Below are 24,730 nucleotides of genomic sequence, written 5' to 3' on the forward strand. Positions count from 1 at the left end.
CAGGACGGATGTGAACACACAAGCCCACCATCTGAACTCATTATGCCTCACTTACATTGTGTGGTGTGGCATTAGTTGCTGCAGTTTGGTGAATCTCGTCTGTTTCCACTGTATAAGCGGCCCTTACAACTAATGCATATGGCACCATTCAACTGTAGCTACACAGGACAACGGCTCAGTGCTGTTAATGTGCAGCTACTGGAGTCACACAACACAGTCAATCGACTGGGGGACAGAAAAACATCACAGCTTACGACAAGCATGAGACATGATGTTAACCCCACCTGCCCAGTCCAACTGGCGGTGAAACGTTCTCCTAAATACACCAAACCATAAAATAAGCTCCTCCTCCATTGTCAAGAATCACTTTATTTGGTCAATGTTTGTTTCAGTTCCACCCAAGTTGAGTGTGGGTGTGGTCAGGAACTACTCCGATGATGTACAGTCAGTTTCCCAGAAGCTGTGGGTTGGCCTGTCCAGTTGACTCTGCATGCCTTCTTCTGCCACAACTGATTAAACGCTTGGACTTCAAGTTTAACTATGGCTCTGTCAAATTGCAGTTCACCTCCCAACTACTACAGCCAATCAATGAATGCAGTCTGCTGTCAGTCAAATCACCGGTCTGGTGCTGGCAGGGGAAGAACCAGTTAAAGTTAAGGCTATGAAGAAGAGGCTATCGTGTACCTAAACGCGCCTGGAGCTCAACCACTCAGTAGAAATGAGGAATTAGTGACTTCATGATCCACTTTTACAGCACACTGAAACTCTTCACTGACTCCTGCAGGTCGCCAACAAGTGGCTGGACTTCGACGCTTCCCGTCAGTCTCACGCTGCTGAGCTTCTGTCCCACGTCCGTTTCGAGACGATTCCAGCCAGCGAGCTGGTGAGCCAGATCCAGCCGGTTCCCCGGATGATGCTGGACCCCCAGTGTCACCGCCTGCTGGTTGACGCCATGAACTACCATCTGCTGCCGCACCAGCAGAACACCCTGCAGTCCCGACGCACTCAGGTCCGAGGGGCCCAGCAGACTCTGCTCACCATCGGAGGACGTCCGTCACTCACCGAGAGGGCTCTGAGCCGCGAGGTCAGTGTCGCCATGGCAACAGTAACACTAATTACTGACATAACAATTTAAACTGCCTTATTTAGTAACAAGCTTTTAAGATTGATCTCTTCCTAAAATGCAGGGTGTGACCCAAGTTCTTGTTGACCTTTGACCTTCCCATTCAGGTGCTGTGGAGGGACCCTCGTGACGGAGGAGCCACCTGGCGCCACCTGACCCAGCTTCCGGCGAAGAGCTTTAACCAGTGTGTGGCCGTGATGGACGGCTTCCTGTACGTGGCCGGAGGAGAGGACCAGAACGACGCTCGCAATCAGGCCAAACATGCCGTCAGCACACTCAGCAGGTAAACTGGCAGGTCTGAGCAAGAATACAACCCTGGCCCAATCCTCAGCGTGTGGCCTTCTCCTTCCAAGCTTTCAGACTTTGCTGTAATCTCTTTTACATGAGCTTGATCAACAGTCCAAGACTCTGCTCTGTTTTCCTGTTTATTCTTTTCTTAGTTCTGACCTCTAAACCACAACTGTCAGCTTCTGTAAAAGAATCAGAACTAATTACTATTTTAGAAGACAATTGTGAAAGAAAATCCAAACGCTGACACCAGCAAAGAAATGCAGTTACTTTGGTATTCCTGATATCGCTCTGCTTCGGCAGACCTTGCTTTAATATGAGTCAGTTAGCAGAGGTCTGCAGAGCTTGACTGCCTGCTGCTGAGGCACTTTGCCAGTTAGTTCAAATGTGGAGGACAAGGAACACATCTAAACATTGCAGGACAACGACCTTTGAGGACTGCAGTTTGAGACAACTGATCTAGAGCAAAGCTCTCAAAGAGCAACCTTCAGAAAGCCTTAAGAGACGTTGATCAGGCCAAGAAATGGAAATACTGTACTATAACCAACACTCTGAGAGTTTCTTTCTCTACTTGTCTTGTGAATCGGATAAAGGTCGCTGTCTCTCTTCCAACCCATCAGGTACGACCCTCGCTTCAACACCTGGCTGCACCTGGCCAGCATGCGTCAGCGCCGCACCCACTTCTCCCTGTCCGCCAGCGGCGGCCGCCTGTTCGCCATTGGCGGTCGCAACGTTGAGGGTCTTCTGGCCACCACTGAGAGCTACCTGCCGGCCTCCAACACCTGGCAGATGAAAGCCCCCATGGAGGTGCCCCGCTGCTGCCACTCCAGTGCCACTCTGCCCTCCGGAGACATCCTGGTGACCGGCGGCTACATCAGCTGCGCCTACTCCCGGTCAGTGGCCCGCTACAGCACAGAGAGCGACACCTGGACCGAGCAGGCCCCCATGGAGACGCCCCGTGGCTGGCACTGCTCCGCCACCCTTGGAGGGAAGGTTTATGTCGTGGGTGGAAGCCAGCTGGGGCCCGGAGGAGAGCGGGTGGATGTCCTGTCAGTGGAGGTGTTCTCCCCAGAGAGCGGGGCGTGGGGTCGGGTCGCCTCTCTCCCACTGGGCGTGAGCACCGCCGGCCTCTCCCCACTGGGCGACAAGCTGTACCTGCTGGGCGGCTGGAACGAGGCAGAGAAGCGCTACAAGGCGGCTGTGCAAAAGTACGATCCAGCTACCGACAGCTGGTCCAAAGCCGAAGACCTCCCGGAGCCCACCGTGGGAGTGTCCTGCTGCAGCCTGACCCTGCCGCCCCGCAATGCGACGCGCCGGCAGCAACACCGCAACACGCCGGGCCACGAAGACCCGCAGCAGGCCGCCAAGAACCGCAGCAGGGAGGGTAGCGTGGCCCCTGCTCAGAACGCCAAGGCGTAGCGCGACCCGGAGGCAAACCATGATCATGTCCGAGGACTTTTCTGTCTGCAGACATTTCACACCTGAATAATAGCTTTTCTAAAACCTGCTAAAGGAAGAAAGTTCTAAACTTGAAGCACAAAAAATATTCTATATATGGGGAGTAGAAAAAACCAGAAGAGTTGCTCCATTTCTTATGATTAAAGCTGAACTAATTTATCTGTGCTGATTGGCAGAAACCAGAGGAAGCTGCAGGTGGAGGTTAGTTTAGAGAGAAAGCTGGAAGGGAAATGAGGAGTGGAGCAGGTGGATGAGCAGGAAAGATGGAGCAGATCACTGAGAATGAAGGAGTGAACCTGTTAATTTACTTAATGTGATGTAATGTGGAGTATCAAACATGAAAAGTGATAAATCAGATCGTCTTGAGAGAAATCTAAAACACGCCCTGAAAGGGTTAATGAATAATAAATTAATAAAAGTTTAAATTTTTACTGCAACTATGACTGAACCAGTGAGACTCCAGTCTGTGGAGTAAACTACTGTAAAAACTTAACGCTGATGTAACTTATTTGATCAAATCTCTGGATTGTTTTGGTGGAGTTTCACTGAATAAAGACAATCTGGTCCAGACATTTTGCTTCTGCTGTTTTCTGTATTAAACAGCCGCTTGGAGATCCTGCTCCGCCTGTCAGGTGTTCCATTTGTGTCCAGGATGTGTGGGGTCTGCAGATGTTACCTGCAAGTTTTATGACCGTTGACCTTCACAGCCCAATAACATCCCACAGAAGACAATGCATATGCTCAATTTTATGCTTTTTCTATTTTAAGACTTAAAATAGAAATAAGTTGTTAAAAAGTGAGTTTTCAATGCACCTAAATTGTATTCTGGTGCCATATAGTTACTATAATATACTGAAATTAATGTGTAATACACAATGATTTTTATGCTTTGAAATGGTTCATAAGCAGAAAATCAATGAAAATGTAAATTATAAAAGTGATTTTGTATAGATTTTTACTAAAAGGGTAAAAGTTGCTTTTTCTTCCAGGCTTGTGGAACATTTGCAGCTCTGAGGGCAAAAATCAGATTTTTAGATTTATAAACCTCCAACCTGAACTTTGACATCCATTATACCCCAATAACCACCCTGAAACAATGCTGCCACCTTGTGGTTGAACACCATATTTTTTAAACTTGCAGGACCGTTTCATTCGGCTCAATGTGTTCAAATTAGATTTGCTTCAGAAGTGAAGCTTTAAGTCATTTTAAATGCATTTCTTAAATAAAATAAAAGAAACAGGATTTTATGCATCACTTAAAAAAAGTTGAAATCTCAGTTGCAGCTTTTATAAATCAACAATTTCATTTTTGTTTTGTGGATCTTGTATAGTTGATCATACAAAATTACTAAAAACCTCCATCAGGATGAACATCATTGCTGCTAATAATCTTAAAAAAAAAGAGGCAATTTTGGAAAAATTAAACTTCACTGAAGTAAACAAAATGTGTTAATATGGAAAAATGCTTCAGTTTCTCTGTTGCCCTCATAGCTTTATGGGATTACATCACTTCCTCATTAATAATAATAATAATAATAAATAATTAATCCCACAACAGACTGTGTTTTTTTTTACCATTTTATTATTTAGTTACAAACAAGACAGAGAGGAGCTCCTTTACTTGCCGGGGAGAATGATGCCATCATACTGGAAAAGAGAAACAGAAAACAAATCAGTTTTAAAAGTGAAAAACTGATGATAAAAAATCTGATCATTTATTACGTTAAACACTCAAACATGTCCATAAATATAAATATACCCGATGGGAACCACGAGAAACATTTCATGCCTTCAACCTTTACATCATGTTGGACATTTCCATGTGGAGATTCACTTTTTTTAAAGATTTAACTGAAACTTTAGGGAATGTTTTTGTTTTCTGACGTCTGAGTTTAAACATTAAGTTAAGTAAACTCAAGCTTCGCCACAGAGTGAGCCAAAAACAAAAACACAGCATGTGAAGATTAAATAAATCCCTGGAAGATTCAAGTAAATTTATACAGCAAAGAAACTTAGTTTGGGCGACTTTGAGTCACGTAACGGTTCCTAAAAACTTTGGCTAAAAAGACACAGAAGCAGCTCATGTTCAAAATATAAAAATAGCAAATGATGGTTCAACAGTTTTTTCTGCAATATTTGCATTAAATTTCCACAAAAACTAAATGGAACCAGAAATCTGCTGATTTTGTGACAGAGTTGGATTAAATGTGCTTTTTTATTTTACATCATTTCATATTCCCACAGAAAAAAAATCCATCTTTTGAAAATTTGATGTTTATTTTTAGTTTAAAGATAAAACTGTGTTGTATTTTTTAATGTTTCCTAAAGGAGACATTTAACTAAATTTGTGTCTTTTTAAAAAATAATTCATGACATTTGAGGGTCTAAAGTTAGTTTTGGATGGAATGAGAGAAAAACGGTTCTTAGCAAAGGTCAGTGGTCTAGTCAAAGTCCAGGATTAAGACAACTATATTTAATCCCATATATTGTAGTTTCTATCCTGCTGTTGCAGTGATAACTTGATCTCCACGTTTCTCCACAGGTGGGATCAGGAAGTTGAAAGAACTTCCTGTTGACCTCTGAACTCACTTTCTGCTGGAACCAGCGCATGGCCTCCTCTTTGCGGATGCGGTGCTTGGCGCCGATGCGGCCCGTTTTCCGCTTCTTGTCTGCGATGCTGAAGCCGGGTCTGCCCAGAACCTGGAGGGGGAGAGAGAGGTGAATTAGAGCTGCACCGATCCATATCAATATCTGATCGGTTCTGATAATGAAAACGATTAGAAATCAGCCATCAGTGACGGTTCACATGCACCTTCCAGAGACTAACGTAATCAGTTCAGTTAAAGCTAAACTTGTCAACTTTTTCTTCTTTTTCAACCTTAATAAATTTGTTTACGAATTAATGTGATGGTGAATCGACTTGTTCTGACAAACTGTGGGCCGTCTGTCCCCCTCTGCTGCATGCCGAGTCACTGTGGGGAACCCAGAGCAGCTTATTTGCGCTTACAGTTTTTTCCAGAACATTTATAGCTGCGGTGAACTCTGTAGCCCGGAAAATACGGTATATTTAAATTTCCTAATATTTTCTGTACTGCAAAAACAAAATGTTATCAAATAATTTTGGTCAAGTTTCTAGTGGAAAAATGTTTTTAACCAATATTCCTTCATGTTGGCAAAATAAAACGTTCTGGTTCCACTGGCTGATTATTTCATCTAAAACATTTTTCCATGTTATAAGTGAAATAATCAGCCGGTGGAACTAGAACCGTTTATCAACTTAAAACAAGCTGCTTGCTGAAGTTATTTGTAAGTTAGTTTTGTCTTATTTCAGTGTACCAACATATTTCCATTAGAAACTGGACAAAGATCCTTAGATCTTGTGTTTCTGCAGTGTGTTGACCGACTGTTTCTGTTAGTTTACTATTTATTTTACATTGACTGTTACTCTTCTAATTGCACTGACTGAACAAATTAAAGTTGTTTTTACATGTTTGATCAAACTTGTGAAGCTGTTCTGTCGTGAAAGAGTTATCTAATAAATTTGTACTTCAGTAGATTTGTGGGTTTTTTTTAAATAAACATTTTAAGAGAATTCAGAAATGTTTTCTGGATTGAATCAGATCTGGGAAGTGAAGTCAGTGGATCGGTGAACCTTTGAGACTCAACCCGCCGGCGAAGGTTGGATTGTTTCCATAGAAACGATAAATCCTGTAACATTTTCTCTGCTGCTTGCAGCAGCTGCTCTGTGAGCAGGACATCCGAGTCTCACCACGTAGAAGTCGAGTCCGTAGATGCCGATGCTGGGGTCGTACTTGATGCCCAGGTCGATGTGCTCCTGGATGCCGAAGCCGAAGTTCCCGGTGTCAGAGAAGTTGTTCTTCCTCAACTCGTACTCGCGCACCTGAAGGCAGCAGAGGAGCGGAACGTCACCGTACGGCAAGCAGTCACAGTTTCTATCTGTTACTAAACTTTTCTCTGCAGATTCATGTCATTATTACAAGAATAATAATAATAAGACGTCAAAATAATACGAAAACATCAGAATGTTACCAGAGTAAAGTTATTTTATGAGAACTACAGTACAAGAAATAAACTTAAAAGAATGTTGAGCATCTTGTGAAGTTATACTTTGATAAAAGTTTTATGGATAATTTTAACACATCAAATTATCATCAGCAGGACTTTGAACCGATAACAGCTTCTCTCATTATAACAAGTTTTTTTCTTGTGATTTTAATTTTCTGGTAGATTTGTGTTGTTTACCTCACAGAAGGGATGACAAAGAGTTGCCACGTTTTGAAAACATTTATCGTCATTTATCATAAAAAAACAACTACAATCAGAAATCAGGTCTGCTATGACAAAAAAAATTTACGAATAAATCTGATGATATTTTTAAGCTATATGGCCCAGACTATGTGAAATGTAACAAAACTAGATGAGAGAGAAATTATGGCATCTAAAAAACAAAAGTTCCACAGCTGATGATCAGGATCTGAATCAGACAAAAACAAAGATCCAAAGTCTAAAGAAAAACTTTACATCAGGATTTTAACAAACTATCCATTTAAAACTGTTTCCACAACATTTACACTCAAATTACACATTTTAAAAAAACTTATTTACAACAAACTGCTGGTCCATCGTTCCCAGAAAGGCTCAAATGTCATTTAATAGTTTAAACGTGGACGAACTTCAGTCTTTCACATAGAAATATTGAAACTAGACCTGGTCTGGGGTTAAAGATGTACCAAGATGGAACCAGTACTACAGTTAAAACCAATCAGATTCTCCCCAACATGTTGGTGCTCACCATCAGCTGGCTGAAAAAAACTATTTTCCCTCATAGTTGAAAGACAAATTAATTTTTTATGTTAAATTTGTTTAACAGAAAATACAGCACTTTTAATTAGATTTAAAGCTCTGTTATTTCTCATTAAGGAGTTTGGACCCACAGCACCGAACAGAGCCTCACCTTCAGCCCTTTCTCCAGGATCTCCTCTGCTTTGGCCCCACGGACGGTGCAGTGGACAGCAATCTTTTCATTCCTGCGAATGCCGAAGGATCTCACAGTGTAGCGGGCTGCGGAGAGACAAACAGGCCCAGAATCAGAACATGCCTCAGACATTCAGTCCAACCAGCCGTCCGGACCCAAACACTGACCCTTAGAGAAGACAGGAGTCTGTCCGGTCAGCTGCTCCAGCACCTTGGCGGCTCTGGTCAGTCTGTCTCCGCTTTCACCCACGCAGATGTTCAGGCAGAGCTTCCTGATGCGCAGCTCTCTCATGGGGTTCTCCTTCTTCTCACCCTGGTCCTGCAGGGAAAAACACACACAGAGGATTATTTAGCAGCAAAACTCACCTGACAGCTGCTGTCATGTCTAGTTAAAGCACCTAAATAAGCCAGGCTGCAGTTAACCTGCTAACGAAACCCATTTTAACACCTAGACAGCTCTGTGGAGCTGGCTGTCAGAAACACACGCCGGCTGGAGAACATGTCCGAACATCTCCCGGTAGCATTAGCATCAAAACAGATCACAAATCTGTCTGAAATTTAATGAACTCACACCTCAAATATTAACGGAATCCCGTCGAGAAACTACGCGACACATTTCAACACCTTCAACAGAATGTTTACCCGAACTACCATCAGTGAAATAAGCAGTTTTCAGAGGCTAGTCTGTTAGCATCAGTTACCTTAGCTAATTTAACCGACATTTGTGGTGCTTATCTAACAAATACAGTGGCAGATACAAAGTTCATCTTTGGGTCTGTGTGTCTGAACAGTGAATAGCCGATAAAACAGCTTTAACACCCCGATGATTGTAGATTTAAACCGTAACTTCGTGTGAGTTCAATGCGACATCACACTCACCGCCATATTGGATAGCTTGGAAAAGGACGACACATTTCCGGCAGGACAGCTTTATAGCTGAGTGTGCGCCTTCAAGTGATCCCCCGGAATAAAAAGGAGCAACGAGAGGGTTCCGCTTAAAGAGTAACGTTTAAATTCACACTACTCTCTTTTCTTCTAATTACTTTAAAATTATACTTATATTCTTCTTATATTTATTTAAGAGTACTAAAATGCATAACAATAGCTTAATTAGCTTTAATATATTATTTTATTATTAAATATAGTGATATGTAATGCAAACTACTGTTAATACTAAGAAATATTTATTATTACTAAAGCCCAGTGTAAAAATAATTGCCAGATATTGCCAGCATTTATGAATGCAATATTGATATTGTTTCAAAGATAAAGTAAAAGCACTGAAGCATTAACCCATTAATAGGAGTATAAATGTAATAAATATTATGTATACTTTGAAAAATAAAAATTGTAGTGGCAAATGAAGGTTAATGAATGGATGATAATTATATTACTGTTTTTAATCCTTACAGAAGGTCACAAAGCACTAAAATACAAAGATGATGATGACTTCTTATGCTAAATATATTATGACCAAAAAGAATTTTGCTGCAATCTGATAAAGATTTATTTCATTTTTATAAAAGGATACTTATGTTTGTTTCCCAAGGAAGCTTCATTTAATAATGTTGTTCTGAATAAAAAAAAACATATAACACAAACATTATGCATATTAGTCACAAACCTTCTGATTTTAATTTTTGCAGATGATGCAACCACTCTTTGTTCTGATCAGGATTTAAAGCAGCTTTAGGAGGTTGTCAGAAATAAATTTATCAACTCAAATGATGAAATGATCCAAAAGCAAATTTATGTTGGTTGGAAATTGAAAAAAATCATAGAAAAACTTACAGATAGTGGATTCATTCATTAATTGGTGTCATGGTCTATGCACACATGGATATGTGCGTGTTTATAAATGCATGTATGTGTATCCATATACAGGATTACCATTTTGACTAAGAAATTGTATGTAAACTTGGAGCTAGCGCTCACTAAGCCATTCCTTCTTCCTGCTTCCTTTCAAAGAAATGAAAAACACACATTAAGATCTGCTGAAATCTGAAATGTTGCGATACATACAGGGGGAACCACCTCAACCAAAAACTGATTTCAGTTTTTTGAAATTGACGTGTTTCTATTCAACAAATTCATTTTCGTAATTCAAATTTGCTCAATTTTATGATGAATGGAGATGCAGCTAATTTTATGTTTTTTCTGCTTCAATACAGCTGATTGAAATGCTCAACCTCAGATACAGTTCAGCTGATGAACCATCGTTAGATTCAGGTGTGCTGAACCAGGATAGCGTCCCTTGTTGACTGACTTTGGACACCAATGGCCTAGTTAAAAACAGAGGAACTTAAAGCCAAACACCACAGCGACAACAAACACCAGGATGAGCTTCAGCCAATCAGAAGAAATCAGAGGGTGGGATTTTTCAGGAAGTTCTTCTGGGTTCATTTTGGTTCCGACGGTGACTGGTTTCAGAGAAGGAAGAAGAGGCGGAGGCCTCAGCAGCGGCAGACCTTCCTTCATCTGCTCCTCCAGGACTTTGACTAGGAACTCCTGAGCTCTGCGAGGAAACACGGATGTCGCGAAGAGGTTGCTCTCAGGAACAAAGAAGTGAGGGAGCGAGCCTGTGCGGGCGTAGTCCTGTAGCGCAGCCACCAGCTGCAGGAAGCAGGTGGGAAGATGCTGAGGAGCCCAGGAGGAATCATTATACCTGACAGGAAATATTCAGAAATAAATAAATTACTGATAAACCAAGAACCTCAAACATTTCTTCAGATTTCCCCCCAAACAGCTTGTTTACTGTAAATTGCTCTGAATTAATATTTCTTCAGCCTTTCATATAAGTCTTTCACCATTCTTGTAAATTTAAATTTAATTTGTTTGGTCGGGGTAATACACATTCATTTCTGCAAATGCTCCAGAATTATCCAAAGGGCTATTTTTCATCTGTTCTTGGACAATGAGTAATTTATCTAGTAAAAAAACAATTAAAATGACGTAACTAATACAATCAGTAAATACAAAACAAAGGAAATTATAAAAAGTATAAGAAAAATCTAAAACTAAATTAAATTAAGACGGTCACAGTGAATTTCTTTGACACATTTTTAAGACAAACTGAAAGTCATGACTTGGGAGAGCTTGAAAAAAAAATGCATGCCACACTTTTCAGATTGTTTCATATACATTTGGTGTTATAACCCCCAAAAGTGTAATAATCAATGAGAATGAATGCTTTATCGAGCCGCAGTGTGTCGTTTTAACCCTGGAGTCGGGTGTCCGGTCCGCACCTGGTGGACAGAGTGTGCAGGAAGGCCGTCTTGCCGTGGTACGAACACAGGTCCTCCAGCTCCTTGGGGTAGCGCCGCTTCAGACCCTCAATGAGAGACTTCAGCAGCATGAGGCACTGCTTGCTGGGAAATAATGGGGCAGATTAATACAGAAGACAGAAATACCTACATTTAGACACATCAGTGGAGATTAAACTGAAACCTCAACAGTGGGTTGAATCATAAAAAAATTTCAGGCTCAGAATCTGGAGTAACATCATCTGTGCAGCTGTAATCACATAAACTGTGTGTATTTAAAAACTGTAAAAGATATTAACATGCAAATTCACTGAGATAAAGTCCAGCTTTGATTGATCAGTTTAAACTTTAAATGATGGCTGTAGTGGACGGCATGGCGGAGATTTGGAGCTCCTAACAGGGCTGGGTTTTCTCACTTTAATGAAAGGAGTCTGTGGGGAAACGTTCACATTTCATCTCATTTTTGAAACACAGAATACTGCTGCACGTTTTCACGTGTTTGTTATTTTAAAAAGCAGGTAAATAAGCAGAAATGTGTCAAAATGATAATGCAGTTTAATGCTTTTTGTATGGGATCTTTAAATGTTCAGAGATTTGTATAAAAATAATTTCCCAGAAAGTTGTGGGGCTGAGTTTGAGCCCACCGGCAGCATTTGGTGCCTCTGCTCTCACAGCAGGTCTTCTTGTTGCCGTGAGACGTGATGATTTTCTTCTCAATGTGAGAGAAAGAAATCCTCCAGCTTTCTGAAAAACAGCCAAAATAAAAACAGGATGACCAGATGGTGGAGATCAGGAAGCAGATTAATCTCACTTTACACATTTAACCACTAACATTTTCACTGAATCCAAATGTTTAGTCTAACACTGTATTTAATACAGTTTAATAGAAGAATTAATGTGTTGTATTCCTTCTTTTTTGAATAAAAGTCATTTCTACACCTACTTACTATGAAATTAAAATGAAAATACTTTCACCCCAACACTTTTTATTAAAGAATAATTAAATACGTCATTGAAATTCTCATGCTAAAAAATGACAAAAGAAAAGGGTCACAAATGGCCTGGTGCCACACTCTGGGACCCTTGGTTTGATCCAAGCTAATTCAATTATACTTTTAGTAAGGTTAAAATATGAAACATGAGGCCAAACACATGAGCTTGTCCAAAAAGGTCAGGTGAATAAATTGTGTTTCCAGTTGAAACCACCAGGTGGCGCTAAAGGCAAACATCTGAATTTGTACTGACATAAAAAGTCTTCTTCTCACCTTTGGCGTCTTCACTCAGTTTCCGTCCTTTCTGTCTTTTAGGAACAAAGTAACAAGGTAAGCTCCTGATTTCCTGGCGGAGCTTCGTTCCCAGCCACCTGTCCACATCGGGGCCGTTTCGCACCGCAGGGGGCCAGCTCTGGACCTCCGAGCACAAACAGCAGCAAACATTTCAAACTCATCAGAGAAACTGCTCATCAGGTGTCATTGAATCCAGGCTGAACAGCACAATCTGGTGTGTTTTGATGTTTTGAAACAGAATTGAAGACAAATTCAAGTCTGGACTTTGAATAGGCCATCTAACCCACAAATCTGCTTCGGTCTAAACCATCCCATAATATCTCTGATTGTCCTGCTGGATAGCTAAACTGAATAAGTTAACAGATAACTAAATTAAGACGGCCATATGATCAATTTAAAAATTATTCTTGCTCTTTGAAAGTTTTAAGACAAATTGTCTCTTATTAGGATTTTGTTTGATAAAGTGGAACAATTTGGCACCAAATTATGAACACCAACTCCTTTAATAAAGGAGTGAAGAGATAATCATGCACACTTTGGAAAGGTTTAACTAGTAAGTGAGCCTGTAATCAAGAAATCACCTGATGAATTAAAGTGAACTTTCTGTTCTGAAATGTTTTGAAGGAGCCGATTTATTGATTTATTGATTACCTCCAGAGCCGGAACGACGTCCACAGAAATCAGCTCCTCCCCGCCGCTGTCTCTCCGGCACAGAGACAGAGTGACGGCGGGAGAGTTGGGTTTCTTCCTGTTCAACTCCCACCGGCAGCGATGATCCGGGACTGAACAGGAGAAACCAGAGTCAGAACCTTCACAGTTCAGAAACGTTCAAACATCCGTCCATTCGACTGTCCAGACCTGAGAATCCATGCAGAGCCTGGACCCGACCAGGAGGCGCGAGGCGGCGCACACTCTGGACACACAACCCTACACACACTAACTAATGGGCGCAAATATTTGTCTTTGTTCTGCTTATATAAAAAAAACACAATTTCACAATTGCTGTGTTTCCATTATTATGTTTCCCAGCCACTTATAGAAAAACCAACTAACTATGTCATATTCAGTTGGCATAAAAATGCTATAAATATCAAATATAACTTCAAAGAAATTTGATTTTGTAATTTAAGGCCTTGAAATTGTGTCTTTAAAAGTTCCTGCTCTCTGAAACTCCTCCTTCAGGAAACCATCACAACACGACTCCTCACTCAGCCCTTTACTGGGAGGAGCTGCGTCTCGAAGCAAAGCTGCACATTGTCCAAAAAAAACAAAACAATCCTCATCCTCCTACCGCTTCCTGTCGTCTTCTTCAACATTTCTGCCAGTAGTAAAACTGGTTGTTGATCATGTGACTCGTTTGATGTGGAAAAGGTGTTTCCATTGCAGTTCTCTGAAATAAATCTATTTTAATACGGCTGAAAAAACACCAATGCCAAAAACTTTTTTAGGGGTGCTGTGGTGGCGCAGGGGAAAGCACAACCCACGTATTGAGGCCTTAGTCCTCATGCCAGTGGTCGCAGGTTCAATTCCCATCCTGGTGACATTTGCTGTATGTCTTTCCTGTCAAACTACTTTCAAATAAAGGCCACTAGAGTCAACAATACCTTTAAAAAAACATTTCCATAGAAAAAAGAGAATTTTTTTCAAAATTGCTATGTTTTCATTAAGCAAATTTATTTTCATACTTTCATACCTAAAGTCTGTTTGGAGAACCCAAGCAGGAGGAGAACATGCAAACCCCAAACAGAAACAAAAATCTGACCCAGATGCTCAGACTTTAGCATCAGCGGTAGAGTAGGGCAGAACCACAGACCTCTGTAGGTCTTCAGGAACTTGCGGACGAGCCGGAACATCTCGGTCAGGATTTTACTGGAGGACAGGGTGAGTCTGTCGTCCAGCAGGAAGTCCTTGATGGGGGTTCGCGTGGGCCGGGTCAGGTCGATGCGGTAGAACAGGCCGGCGTCCAGCTTGGTGGTGGTGAAGCGAGAAGGAACCGGAAGCTTCAGCATCATGTCGAACTCATCAGGGTTGTAGATCTGAGGGAGAAACAGAGTCCGACTCTGACCGGATTTACTTTCCAAACCCGACAACATCCAGACGATTTTATTCCTCCTATCAGTTATTCTGAAAAAACACAAAATCCTACCAAGTATTTTAGTGGAAATACTAGTACATAAAACAAAACTAATTTACAAATAACTCTTCAGCAAGACATGGGAGTTTGTTTAAAGTCAATAAATCCTTAATGTTGTAGCAAAATTCTTAGTTCATTGGCAGATTATTTCACTCATAATAAGTTTTTTCGTTTTTTGTAAGTTCCAGTCGGTGGAACCAGAGTGTCAAACTGCTGCAGGTTCTGGTCCGTCTCCCCCTGACCTCACCTTGACCTTCTCAAAGTAGCTCCCTGTGGTGAGGAAGTCGGCCGACTGGAACAGCGGCTGGTCGCTGCTGTTCCTCAGGAACCTCAGCAGGTTCTCCCTGAAGTCGTTGACCACCTCGGCGGCCCAGGACCGGTCCTTCTGCCGGATCTTCAGCTCCTTGGCCCGCAGCTTGATCCAGTGGGCCAGATGGGGAGGGATGGGAAGCGGTTCCTCCACCGACAGGGAGCTTTCCACTGCAGGGTGACGGTGATGAGTACGACGCCAAATTAAAGACATTGCAGGTAGAAAAAAACGGAGTAAATTACTGCCAAAAATCTCAGAATTTTCTAGAAAAAAAAAACACAAAGAAATTTCTGAGTTTGAAAAGTCAAAGTTTTTTCTAGAAAAATTTTGACCTTTGAAATTCAGAAAATGTCTATTTTTTATGGAAAATTTCTGAGATAAATCGTTTTTTGTCTGAAGTTTACTCCTTTCTTTGGTTTCTGTCTACATCGGTCCAATGTGCCGCCGTACATTGGAGCCAGAAAACGATTCCTCTATCCTGGGCTGACCATCGGTTTTACCTGAGTCTTGCGGCTGAACCCTCGGCCTTCGTCTCACAGGAGAGACGACCTCAGGCTGATTGTCCTCTGTGTCCATCCTTCAGTCGTCTCGGCCTTAAACTGAATATTCAGAGAGAAATCTGCAGAGGAAGCAGAAAACGGGCAGCAGCAGTGAGACGCGAGCAGCGGCGTTCTGGATCAGCCGCAGCTGCCTTTTTAGACAGACTTATGAAGACAGTAATCAATGCGACTAAATGATCCAGACCTCGCTGTGACGTTAGTCCTTTAATCCAGTGTTTTTCAACCTCTGTGTACTGTGAGTGATCGTCATGTGTGGAAATTATCCAATTTCACCTGCCGTATTTTCCGGACTATAAGCTGCTTCTTCAACCACCAGGGGGCTCTTTAGCAGGAAGTGAATCATTGGAAGAAGTCAAAATTGGAAATCAAAGAAGAAAGGCTAATTTTCATTTAGAACAAGCACATGCTAGCAGCAGGCACGGCGGAGAAATGTTTTCAAACTCATATGATGCAGCTTCTAAGTTGAGGAGTATCGGTCTGGCAGGACAGGAGGGAAATAAAGCCGCTGCAGAGCCGGTGTTGTTCACTCGGCGTGAACAAAACCGGCTTTGGAGACGGAGAACTGCGTCCTTAATATATCCAGCAGTTATTAGGACGCAGCCCTCTGCTGGGTCCTTATGGGAAACAGAGCGGCAGAGATACCAGTGGCATAGACATCATATACGTTAATGTCTAATGTCTATGACCAGTGGCCTGTAGCCCGGTGCGGCTGATATATGTAAGTTTCCGGGGGGTTCAAAAAATTTGAAGGTCTATAATATGGTGCGCTCATAGTCCGGAAAATACGGTAATTGGTCTTAAAAGATTTTTTGAAAATTAATTAATTATCTGCAAATAATGCGATCTTTGAGTGTCTATGCTGTAGTAGTGACTAGTGGCGTAATCATGTAATTTTATTACCACTAGATGGCAGTAGGTACAGAGCATTTTACATGAAAACAAAATAATTGTTTTAATGTAAAACAATTCTCAAACAATGTAAAACAATTCACAAACAGTGCCACACACAACAGTGTTGTGGCCCTGTTCAGGTGTTCTGGTGTATTTTTGAAGGGGACATGTTAAGTGCAATTTGAAATAAGAAATGTAAAATATGATAAAAATACATTTTTATGTTTATTTGATTCCTATTCAAGACACTTTAAGAATGACTATATATGTAATATAGGCGGCTACAGAGTATCTTTGTTTACATTTTTGGTTGGTGGTGTGCCTCGTGATTTTTTCAATTAAAACAATGTACCTTGGCTCAAAAAGGTTGAAAAACACTGCTTAATCCTTTCAAGTGATAGAAGGCTGACTTTGTAACTGTCTTTATGTGTCTTTGAAGGTTCAAACCCAGATTTCAGCTGATCTCTGGTTTCCAGCTGTAATCACTAAAGGTGTGTGTTGACTCTAGAACTATAACTCTAGATTGTCCCTCTTCAGCTCCCAAGATAATAACTTAAGTTTAGTTTCTGATCAGCTGGAAAACGTCGTGGCGCCTGCAGACATTGATTTGCTCTCAGCATCTGTTTGGTTTTGAATGGGTTCAGAGTCACCTGGTACATCGTAACGTAGAGCTGTGTATCAATTGCGTAGTTTTGAGAGCTAATCTGATTTCTTGCTGTAACCTGAGCGAATGAGATCATTTAGATATTGGACATAAGGGGCCCCAGGATCGGACCTTGGGGTTCCCCACATGTGAGTTCTGTCAATGAAAAGTTACCTGTTGACACAAAGAGATCCCAGGTCTTCAGGTCAGATTTCAAACCAGTCTGGACCTGAGGCCGACCCAGCTCTCCATTGCAACAGAATCACTTTTGTGGTTTTTCCATTGAACACTAAGACTGCGGTTACCATGGGAACCAGAATGAAATCAGCAGTCTGCCATGTTTCTAATATTAAAAAGCCTGTCTGACTAATAATAATAATAATAATAAAGTATTGAGCTTTGATTCAAATATTCTACTTTATTCAGCAACTACTGGATAACAAAACACAGTTATGTAATGCTTAATGTTTTTAATTTACTGTAACTATAGATAAACCCCGGCAGTGAAAGGGTTAATGCACGTTTGCAGGAAGGATGGGACAAAATGAGACGTTCAGCTCTTCAGTCCCGGAACGTTCCCTGAGTTCAAACATTCCCTGAGTTGGGAGAAGGAAGTGACAAAAGTTTTCCTGAAATACTTTATTGATTTATTTACTTTCAGACTGGAATGTAGAAATGGATGAAAAACTGTGAAAGAAAAAAATATTTTGACAATGAACAAAACGGTGGGGAGGAATATGTTCCTTATGTCCGGATCACATGCTGGGATGTTTTATGACTTTGCTTGTAAAACATGTTGTTTAAATGACCTGCTTTTTAAATAAACCCAATCACAACACGAAAATTATTTCTAGATGATTAACTAAACAGCTAAACTACAGAACATCCAGCGATTCCAGTTGGACTTTATTAACCATCGACTGATTTCATTAAAAACCATTAAAATAATTGAAAACCCCCAAAACATTAGTTTTGGATTCAACAGAAATAACGAATGAAAAAAGGCAGCATCTCACCTGGGCCAGGTTCTGCTGTGAAAATGTTGTTACCTGAATCGGACCTGGAACCGAGCCGCGTCTCCTGCTCAGCAGAACCTGAGCTCTGCTGTGATTGGTTGGAAGCGCTGACTAGGTTTCACTTTCATCTACTAGGAAGCGTCAGAAATGAAACCACAAACTGTAACTATAGTGTACGGAAGCACTGACTTGCCAAAAATAAAAATCATTCTGGGGAAAATATGCCATCACTTTACTGCAATGTCATTAAAATAAAGATTCTTGTGGACAAGTTTAGACTCAAACTTTTTCCATTCACATTTATTTTAACATCCATGTAGGCTTTTCTTTCACTCTAAACAATGCATAATAATTGGTTAGTTTATACAGTTTCAATAGTTGAGCAACAAAATTTCCCAAATCTAACAAATTGTGGAAAAAAACTCAATTACTGAAAGATAAATTCCCATTTTCCAAAATTTTTGGTTTCTCCTGACTTTTCTCAAATTTAGAAGAAAAACTTTTTGATTCGAATACTGTTTTATTTGATTGTTTTAGACTCAAAATCAAAATAAAAGATAGAAATTTACATTTTTTGTACACATGGGGTGATGTTTGTAAAGTTGCACAATAAAAAGTGAACAGTAATAATTTGAGTTATTCAGCCAGTAACAGAGAAAAACAGGGTTCATTTCTCAAACTCATATTTTCACCACATTATTCATTTGTTTATGGAAGTTGTCATTTCAAATAATAGATTTTCATTAGCAAGCGTGATCTTTAGTTTACAAACTAAAGATTTATCTTTGAGCTAAATCTATGACCTAAAACAAACGAATTACTTAGCTCTAGTTGGCCAAAACTAAATATTTAAGTATAAACTAAACACAAAACGTATGTATTTAAATGCATATTTAAATACATATTTAAATATGCATTTAAATACAAAATATAGTCTTATATTTAAACTAAATATTTAAATCTTTAGCTTACAAATTAAATAATTAGCTCCAAAATAAAGTTAGCTAAAACTTAATATTTAAATATTTTGTTTTAAATTAAATATTTAAACATTTAGTTCTATATTTAAATATAAATCATACATTTAAATATATATTCCAAATAGTATAGTAAATATTTAATTAGCAAAGTAAATATTTAGTTTGCAAACTAAACATTTTGAACTAAAGCTAGTTAGAAAGCTAAATATTTAGCTTAAAAATAAATATTTGTAAATAGTTGTCTTGGAAGCTTTATTTTAGTTTGTAAACAAAGTATTTAGCTTTAAACCAAAGTTACGTTTGCTGGCTAAATATTTAGTCTGTAAACAGACTTAAGAGAAAAAGCACATAGAAACAGGAGAAGTGTGTTTGATTCTGCGATATTTTTATTGTTTTGGCTTCATCTTAGTTAACACCAGAGCTTCCAGTTGAAGGCGGAGAATCTGCCTCCTTTCCTGCGGAAACTTTTGCGATGGGCTTTAATCAGCATAATCCAGTCCTTGAGTAGAGATCCGTGCCTCAGAGAAGAAGACGGCGCCGGGTGGTGAGGATGAGGAGGAGCCGCAGCTTTCTGCTGGACGTCCTGCATGAAGATTCATTTCTTCTTGTCGGCCTTCTGTGCAGACTTGGTGACCTTTCCGCCCGACGGAGCCTTCTTCTCCACCGTCTTGATGACGCCCACAGCCACCGTCTGCCTCATGTCGCGGACGGCGAAGCGACCTGAGAGGGAAAGGAAACGTCACCAGTGATGTGCGGATTGATACTGAGCTTTCGATTCTCAAGTCCAGGGATCAATACTGTCAATATCCAGTCATCTGAGATAATGGATCTTAACAAAAACATGCTAGAAAGTAACACAATTATTTAGATCTTTTCTAAAGGAGACGGGTTGAAGGGAACTACTTTTTCTTGCGCCTGGTGGTAAGTGCGTAGGAACGTAATGCCCAAGCAAGGCGAGCTGCTGCTAACACACTACACTGCAAAAACACAAAATCTAACCAATATTTCCACTGTAAATATCTTGGTACACTTTAAATAAGACAAAACTAACTTACAAATAACTTTTGAACAAGATATAGGAGCTTTTTTCTAAAGTAAATAATTACTTAATACTGATGAAAAAGTGATAGCTAAACTGGCAAATTATCTAATTTATAACAAGGAAAAATGTCTTGTTATAAGTAAAATGATCTGCCAGTGGAACTGGTAGTATCGGCCAAACGTTGAAACTATATTTATATAGTGTTGGTAAATATTGGCAATATAAGAAATATTAACATCGCATATCGATATTGGCCCAGAATTTCATATCAGTGCATCCCTACATTGGAGCGACATCTTGGATTTGCTGTTGAATTACTCCACTTGTTTTTAGATTGACCGGTACCAGACCAGTGTCGCCGATTCCACCTGAATGTTTTTCAGTAAAGTGACTTCACCAGTTTAAGTGTCTGGAAACGTAAACAAAGCGACCCCCAGTGGAGGGGCTGACTCACCCAGTGGGGGGTACTGGGAGAAGCTCTCGACACACATGGGTTTCCCAGGCACCATGGTGATGATGGCGGCGTCGCCGGACTTCAGGGCCTTGGGGTTGTCCTCCAGCTTCTTGCCGGAGCGGCGGTCGATCTTCTCCTTCAGCTCGCTGAACTTGCAGGCGATGTGAGCGGTGTGGCAGTCCAGAACCGGGGCGTAACCCTGGGCGATCTGGCCCGGGTGGTTCAGGATGATGACCTGCAAGAGGAGCGACTCATCAGTTAAAGAAACAAACACTGACCTCCTAAATGAGCGAATCACTGAGTGTCAGAGTGATTCCCTCTGTGAGCCGGTTTGAGCCAAAAATCCACCTGCAGTTTTATATTATTGTTGTCATTTTGTAATTATGTTATTTACATGATTTATTTTCTTTTTGGTTTCTAAATATTAAATGATTGATAATTTGATCACTTACTCAGCACTCGAGTCAACTTTTTACCAAAAAGTTTTTTATTTAATAACTAGGCGGATTGGCTGCATCTGATCCAGGTTCTGGTTCTGCTTTGTGTCAGTAAACGGGTTCTGCGGCTCACCTGAGCGGTGAAGTTCTCCGCAGCCAGAGGCGGGTCGTTCTTGCTGTCTCCAGCCACGTTGCCGCGGCGGATCTCCTTGACGGAGACGTTCTTGACGTTGAAGCCGACGTTGTCGCCGGGCAGAGCTTCGGGCAGAGACTCGTGGTGCATCTCCACGGACTTCACCTCAGTGGTCAGGTTGGGGGGGGCGAAGGTGACGACCATGCCGGGCTTCAGGATGCCGGTCTCAACGCGGCCCACGGGAACGGTTCCAATACCTGAGAGGGGAAAGTCACTGGGTGTGAGCTGCGTGCTTCAGGTTAGAAAACCCTCAAAATCTACAGAAATGGCTGAAAATATTATTTTATCTTGACATTATGGGCTGCTTTTTATGTTTATTTTACTCTAAACTCGGCTTAGAATAAGTGTGGAACAGGGTGTGAATACTTTCTGACATACTATAGACACACATATATACAGTGGTGGAATATACTAACTAAAGTGCTAACCATAAACATTAGTTTCGCTATTGCTAAGGCAACACGGTGTTTAGCTGAAGTTAAAGTTAGCGAAAGCGCTAAACAAAAACATTAGCTCTGTTATTAGCACGTTAGCTGCACCACTTTTACTCACCGCCGATCTTGTAGACGTCCTGCAGCGGCAGCCGGAGGGGCTTGTCGGTGGGACGGGAAGGTGGCATGATGGAGTCCAGGGCCTCCAGCAGGGTCACACCTGTAGCTCCGCCCTCTTTACGCTCAATTTTCCAACCTTTGAACCAGCTCATCTTCAAGTAGAAAAAAGGATTCAGTTCACAAGATCGCAATGAGAATTAGTCTGATTTGGACTCTGCGTCTCACCTTGTCGCTGGCCTCCAGCATGTTGTCTCCATGCCAACCAGAGATGGGGACGAAGGCGACGGTGGCAGGGTTGTAGCCGATCTTCTTGATGTAGGCGCTCACTTCCTTGGTGATCTCCTCGAATCTCTTCTGGCTGTAAGGAGGCTCGGTGGAGTCCATCTTGTTAACGCCGACGATGAGCTGCTTCACGCCCAGAGTGTAAGCCAGCAGGGCATGCTCACGGGTCTGCCCGTTCTTGGAGATACCAGCCTCAAACTCACCAACACCAGCAGCAACGATCAGGACGGCACAGTCAGCCTGGAAATTTAAGAGTCACTTTAGATTCAAACATTCCAAAATTAAACAAGTCAATCTAATATTGTGGGTTCTTACCTGGGAGGTACCAGTGATCATGTTCTTGATGAAGTCCCTGTGTCCAGGAGCATCAATGATGGTCACGTAGTACTTGCCGGTCTCAAACTTCCACAGAGCGATGTCGATGGTAATACCACGCTCACGCTCGGCCTTCAGTTTGTCCAACACCCAGGCGTACTTGAAGGAGCCTTTTCCCATCTGAGAACAGAACATCACTTTAATCTTGGGTGCATTTTCATGACGGGCCATTGTAGATAGACAAAAAGGGAGTAATAAAAACAAGAACATTTCTCAGTCTGTTCAGTCTGAAAAGTCAAGCATTTACTGGGAAAACTCAGAAATTTTGAGAATAATCTCAGAAAATTTCTTTAAAAAACTTTGCAACAAAAAAGAGTGAAAAGTTGAAAATTTTCTAGAAAAAATGTGGTATTTTTTAAATTAATCTCAGAAAAAATGTACATTTCAGTTTTAAAAGTCAACATTTTTCAACTCTTGGAAAAGAAATCTGCTTTTGAAACAGAAATTTTCATGTTTTTTCACATTCAATGTGTTCATTCTAGCACATTTCTGACTTTTGGAGCTCACAAACCACCTTTTTTAAATTAAAAACAATCAGAGAGGAATCTCAAAATTTCTGGGGGGTTTTTCCTTAGCAAATTTCTGACTTTTTGAGCTCAGAAATGTGCTTGTTTCTTCTAGAAAAAGTTTTTAGTGGAAATTTACTGCTCCTTTTCCTTTTCTTACCCACAGTGGCCCTAAAACGTCATCACATATTTTATTTGTGAACAAAATGCATTTTCCTAATATTAAACGTTTTTATTTATGAGAATTTATCTTTTTATATATATTTAGCCCATCTTAGTTGCAGTATACATTTCAGACACTAGATGGCAGCCTCCACCACAGAGGGTTGCTCCGCCACAGTGATTAGAATCCGAACCGAACCGAACCGAGTGCTGCTGGAACCGACCTCGGCCGCCTCCTTCTCGAACTTCTCGATGGTTCTCTTGTCGATGCCGCCGCATTTGTAGATGAGGTGGCCGGTGGTGGTGGACTTGCCGGAGTCGACGTGGCCGATGACCACGATGTTGATGTGGGTCTTTTCCTTTCCCATTTTACTCACCGGCTGCAAATAAACGAGGAGCAGCTTTAACATTTTTTCAGGCTTTTAAGTTCACATTTTCTCTAAAAGCAGCGGCCATTTAATAATTCATTTAAAATTAAACTATTTCAATGATCAGTTACTCATTTTTCAAAGAGTTTTACAAACTTAAAAGGGTTTTACAGCTGAGCAACATGTATTACGTCAGAGGACTTTTCTGTAATAAATATTAGCTTTATATGACTTTATTAAGACGCAACTAAAGCAGGTCGTTTTAATATAAAATCGCCCTTACCACGCTTAACTTTGAAATTGTGTATGATTACTTTTTCTCTATATATTTTGATTGAAAAAATACCTGTTTGAAATATCTTATTCTGTCTAGAATAAATTGCAGTTTTACAATTCAGTTGTATTGAGGCGTCAATCCAAGATATCCACAGTTGCTGAAACATGTCGGGTAAATGTCTATAGAAGGCTTCAAATCTCATTTTATTCTGGAGAGTCATTTCAAAGATATCTTGACACCATAATTCAAGGCATTTTTAGATATATAGATTAAACTCTTTCAAGTTACACTGCTGATATTTGTCAAAATTTAAATAGAACTAATTTTGAAAACCATTTTAGGCTTCATTTCAGATATCTTAAACATTCTGACTGGTCAGAATGACATTACTGTATTAAGTATTCTGACTAGGAAGAAAAACAATTGTGTAGCATTTTGAAATTTTAAGGGATTTTTGAGAAGGTCCCATTTTCAGCTTGGGAATAGTTTAATTTGCTCTATGCTTGACAGCCATTGAGGATTGAAAATTACTGTTCAGGATAGTCAAAACAGTTATGTGAAATGCATTTACTCAGTTGGAACCAATTTTATGTTAAAACGTCCTGCCATAAGCAGCCATTCTAAGGGTGGAAACGTGCTCGTTCCCGACACCGGAAAGTGACGCACCACATGCTGCATTAGCGCCGGTCTCCGGCCTCCATGTTGCGCACAGCCCGCCGCCATGTTGTGTAATGTGAACGCGCGCGCTATTAGGCGTGTTCATGAAGGTAAAGACATTTCTCTCCCCTTCAGTCTACATTAAAAATTTATTCTGAGGCTCTTCTGTGCTGATGGAAGAGCTTTTAATTCCCAGAATCGGGTTTTCCTCCAAAACGAAGCACCTCCTAAACCATGCTGTCACATTTGAGATTTAAACTCCCACTAAACTTTTAGCCTCATTTTCACTCCAGCATGCAGTTAAAAGACTTTCACCAACCTTAGTCCAGCAACCAAAAGGTCCGAGTTAAAGAAGAGACAAAAAAAGGACCGAACCCGACCCGAGTTGAGCTTTTATACTGAACATGGAGGGAGGGCTGCGCAGCTTCTTGGTTGGTTCCTTCTCTCAATCCAAGCAGTGCCATTGGCTGGAGAAATGA

At 40.8% G+C, this 24,730-nt stretch overlaps 4 protein-coding genes across 5 annotated transcripts in view; 1 reads left to right on the forward strand and 3 right to left on the reverse strand.

Moving 5' to 3' along the window:
• Positions 1 to 3,439, forward strand: part of klhl43 (kelch-like family member 43) — a 13,607-nt gene extending 10,168 nt beyond the window's left edge. Inside the window, exons 5-7 of the mRNA XM_014996423.2 lie at positions 785 to 1,084; positions 1,231 to 1,406; positions 2,032 to 3,439. Of these exons, the coding sequence (XP_014851909.2) occupies positions 785 to 1,084; positions 1,231 to 1,406; positions 2,032 to 2,830 (1,275 nt within the window). The 3' untranslated portion in view covers positions 2,831 to 3,439. The remainder of the gene's footprint in view (positions 1 to 784; positions 1,085 to 1,230; positions 1,407 to 2,031) is intronic.
• Positions 3,440 to 4,356: 917 nt separating this feature from the next.
• On the reverse strand, positions 4,357 to 8,183 carry rpl11 (ribosomal protein L11). The gene is made up of 5 exons (XM_014996434.2): positions 8,033 to 8,183; positions 7,845 to 7,951; positions 6,639 to 6,770; positions 5,459 to 5,569; positions 4,357 to 4,516 (listed from the first exon to the last, which is right to left on the reverse strand). Exons 1-5 carry the CDS (start codon positions 8,154 to 8,156, stop codon positions 4,487 to 4,489), a joined length of 504 nt encoding a protein of 167 aa, XP_014851920.2. The 5' UTR covers positions 8,157 to 8,183; the 3' UTR covers positions 4,357 to 4,486.
• A 1,164-nt stretch (positions 8,184 to 9,347) lies between these two features.
• LOC106923428 (cyclic GMP-AMP synthase) lies at positions 9,348 to 18,055 on the reverse strand. 2 transcript variants are annotated; one of them, XM_014996455.2, is made up of 9 exons: positions 17,968 to 18,055; positions 15,358 to 15,476; positions 14,795 to 15,027; positions 14,227 to 14,449; positions 13,065 to 13,195; positions 12,393 to 12,537; positions 11,772 to 11,871; positions 11,110 to 11,232; positions 9,348 to 10,529 (listed from the first exon to the last, which is right to left on the reverse strand). In XM_014996455.2, the coding sequence occupies exons 2-9, from the start codon at positions 15,431 to 15,433 to the stop codon at positions 10,151 to 10,153; spliced, it is 1,410 nt and encodes a 469-aa protein (XP_014851941.2). In that variant the 5' UTR covers positions 15,434 to 15,476; positions 17,968 to 18,055; the 3' UTR covers positions 9,348 to 10,150. The 2 variants fall into 2 exon arrangements, with proteins under 2 accessions (XP_014851941.2, XP_014851932.2); XM_014996446.2 differs by lacking the exon at positions 17,968 to 18,055 and adding an exon at positions 15,602 to 15,688.
• A 1,256-nt stretch (positions 18,056 to 19,311) lies between these two features.
• LOC106923444 (elongation factor 1-alpha) lies at positions 19,312 to 24,647 on the reverse strand. The gene is made up of 8 exons (XM_014996470.2): positions 24,571 to 24,647; positions 23,174 to 23,329; positions 22,222 to 22,401; positions 21,850 to 22,146; positions 21,626 to 21,776; positions 21,014 to 21,270; positions 20,444 to 20,678; positions 19,312 to 19,667 (listed from the first exon to the last, which is right to left on the reverse strand). The coding sequence occupies exons 2-8, from the start codon at positions 23,315 to 23,317 to the stop codon at positions 19,543 to 19,545; spliced, it is 1,389 nt and encodes a 462-aa protein (XP_014851956.1). The 5' UTR covers positions 23,318 to 23,329; positions 24,571 to 24,647; the 3' UTR covers positions 19,312 to 19,542.
• Between the last annotated feature and the right edge of the window lie 83 nt (positions 24,648 to 24,730).

Source organism: Poecilia mexicana, unplaced genomic scaffold, assembly GCF_051168715.1.
Source record: "Poecilia mexicana isolate PSO_F unplaced genomic scaffold, ASM5116871v1 scaffold_11, whole genome shotgun sequence".
In the NCBI taxonomy this organism is placed as follows: domain Eukaryota; kingdom Metazoa; phylum Chordata; class Actinopteri; order Cyprinodontiformes; family Poeciliidae; genus Poecilia; species Poecilia mexicana.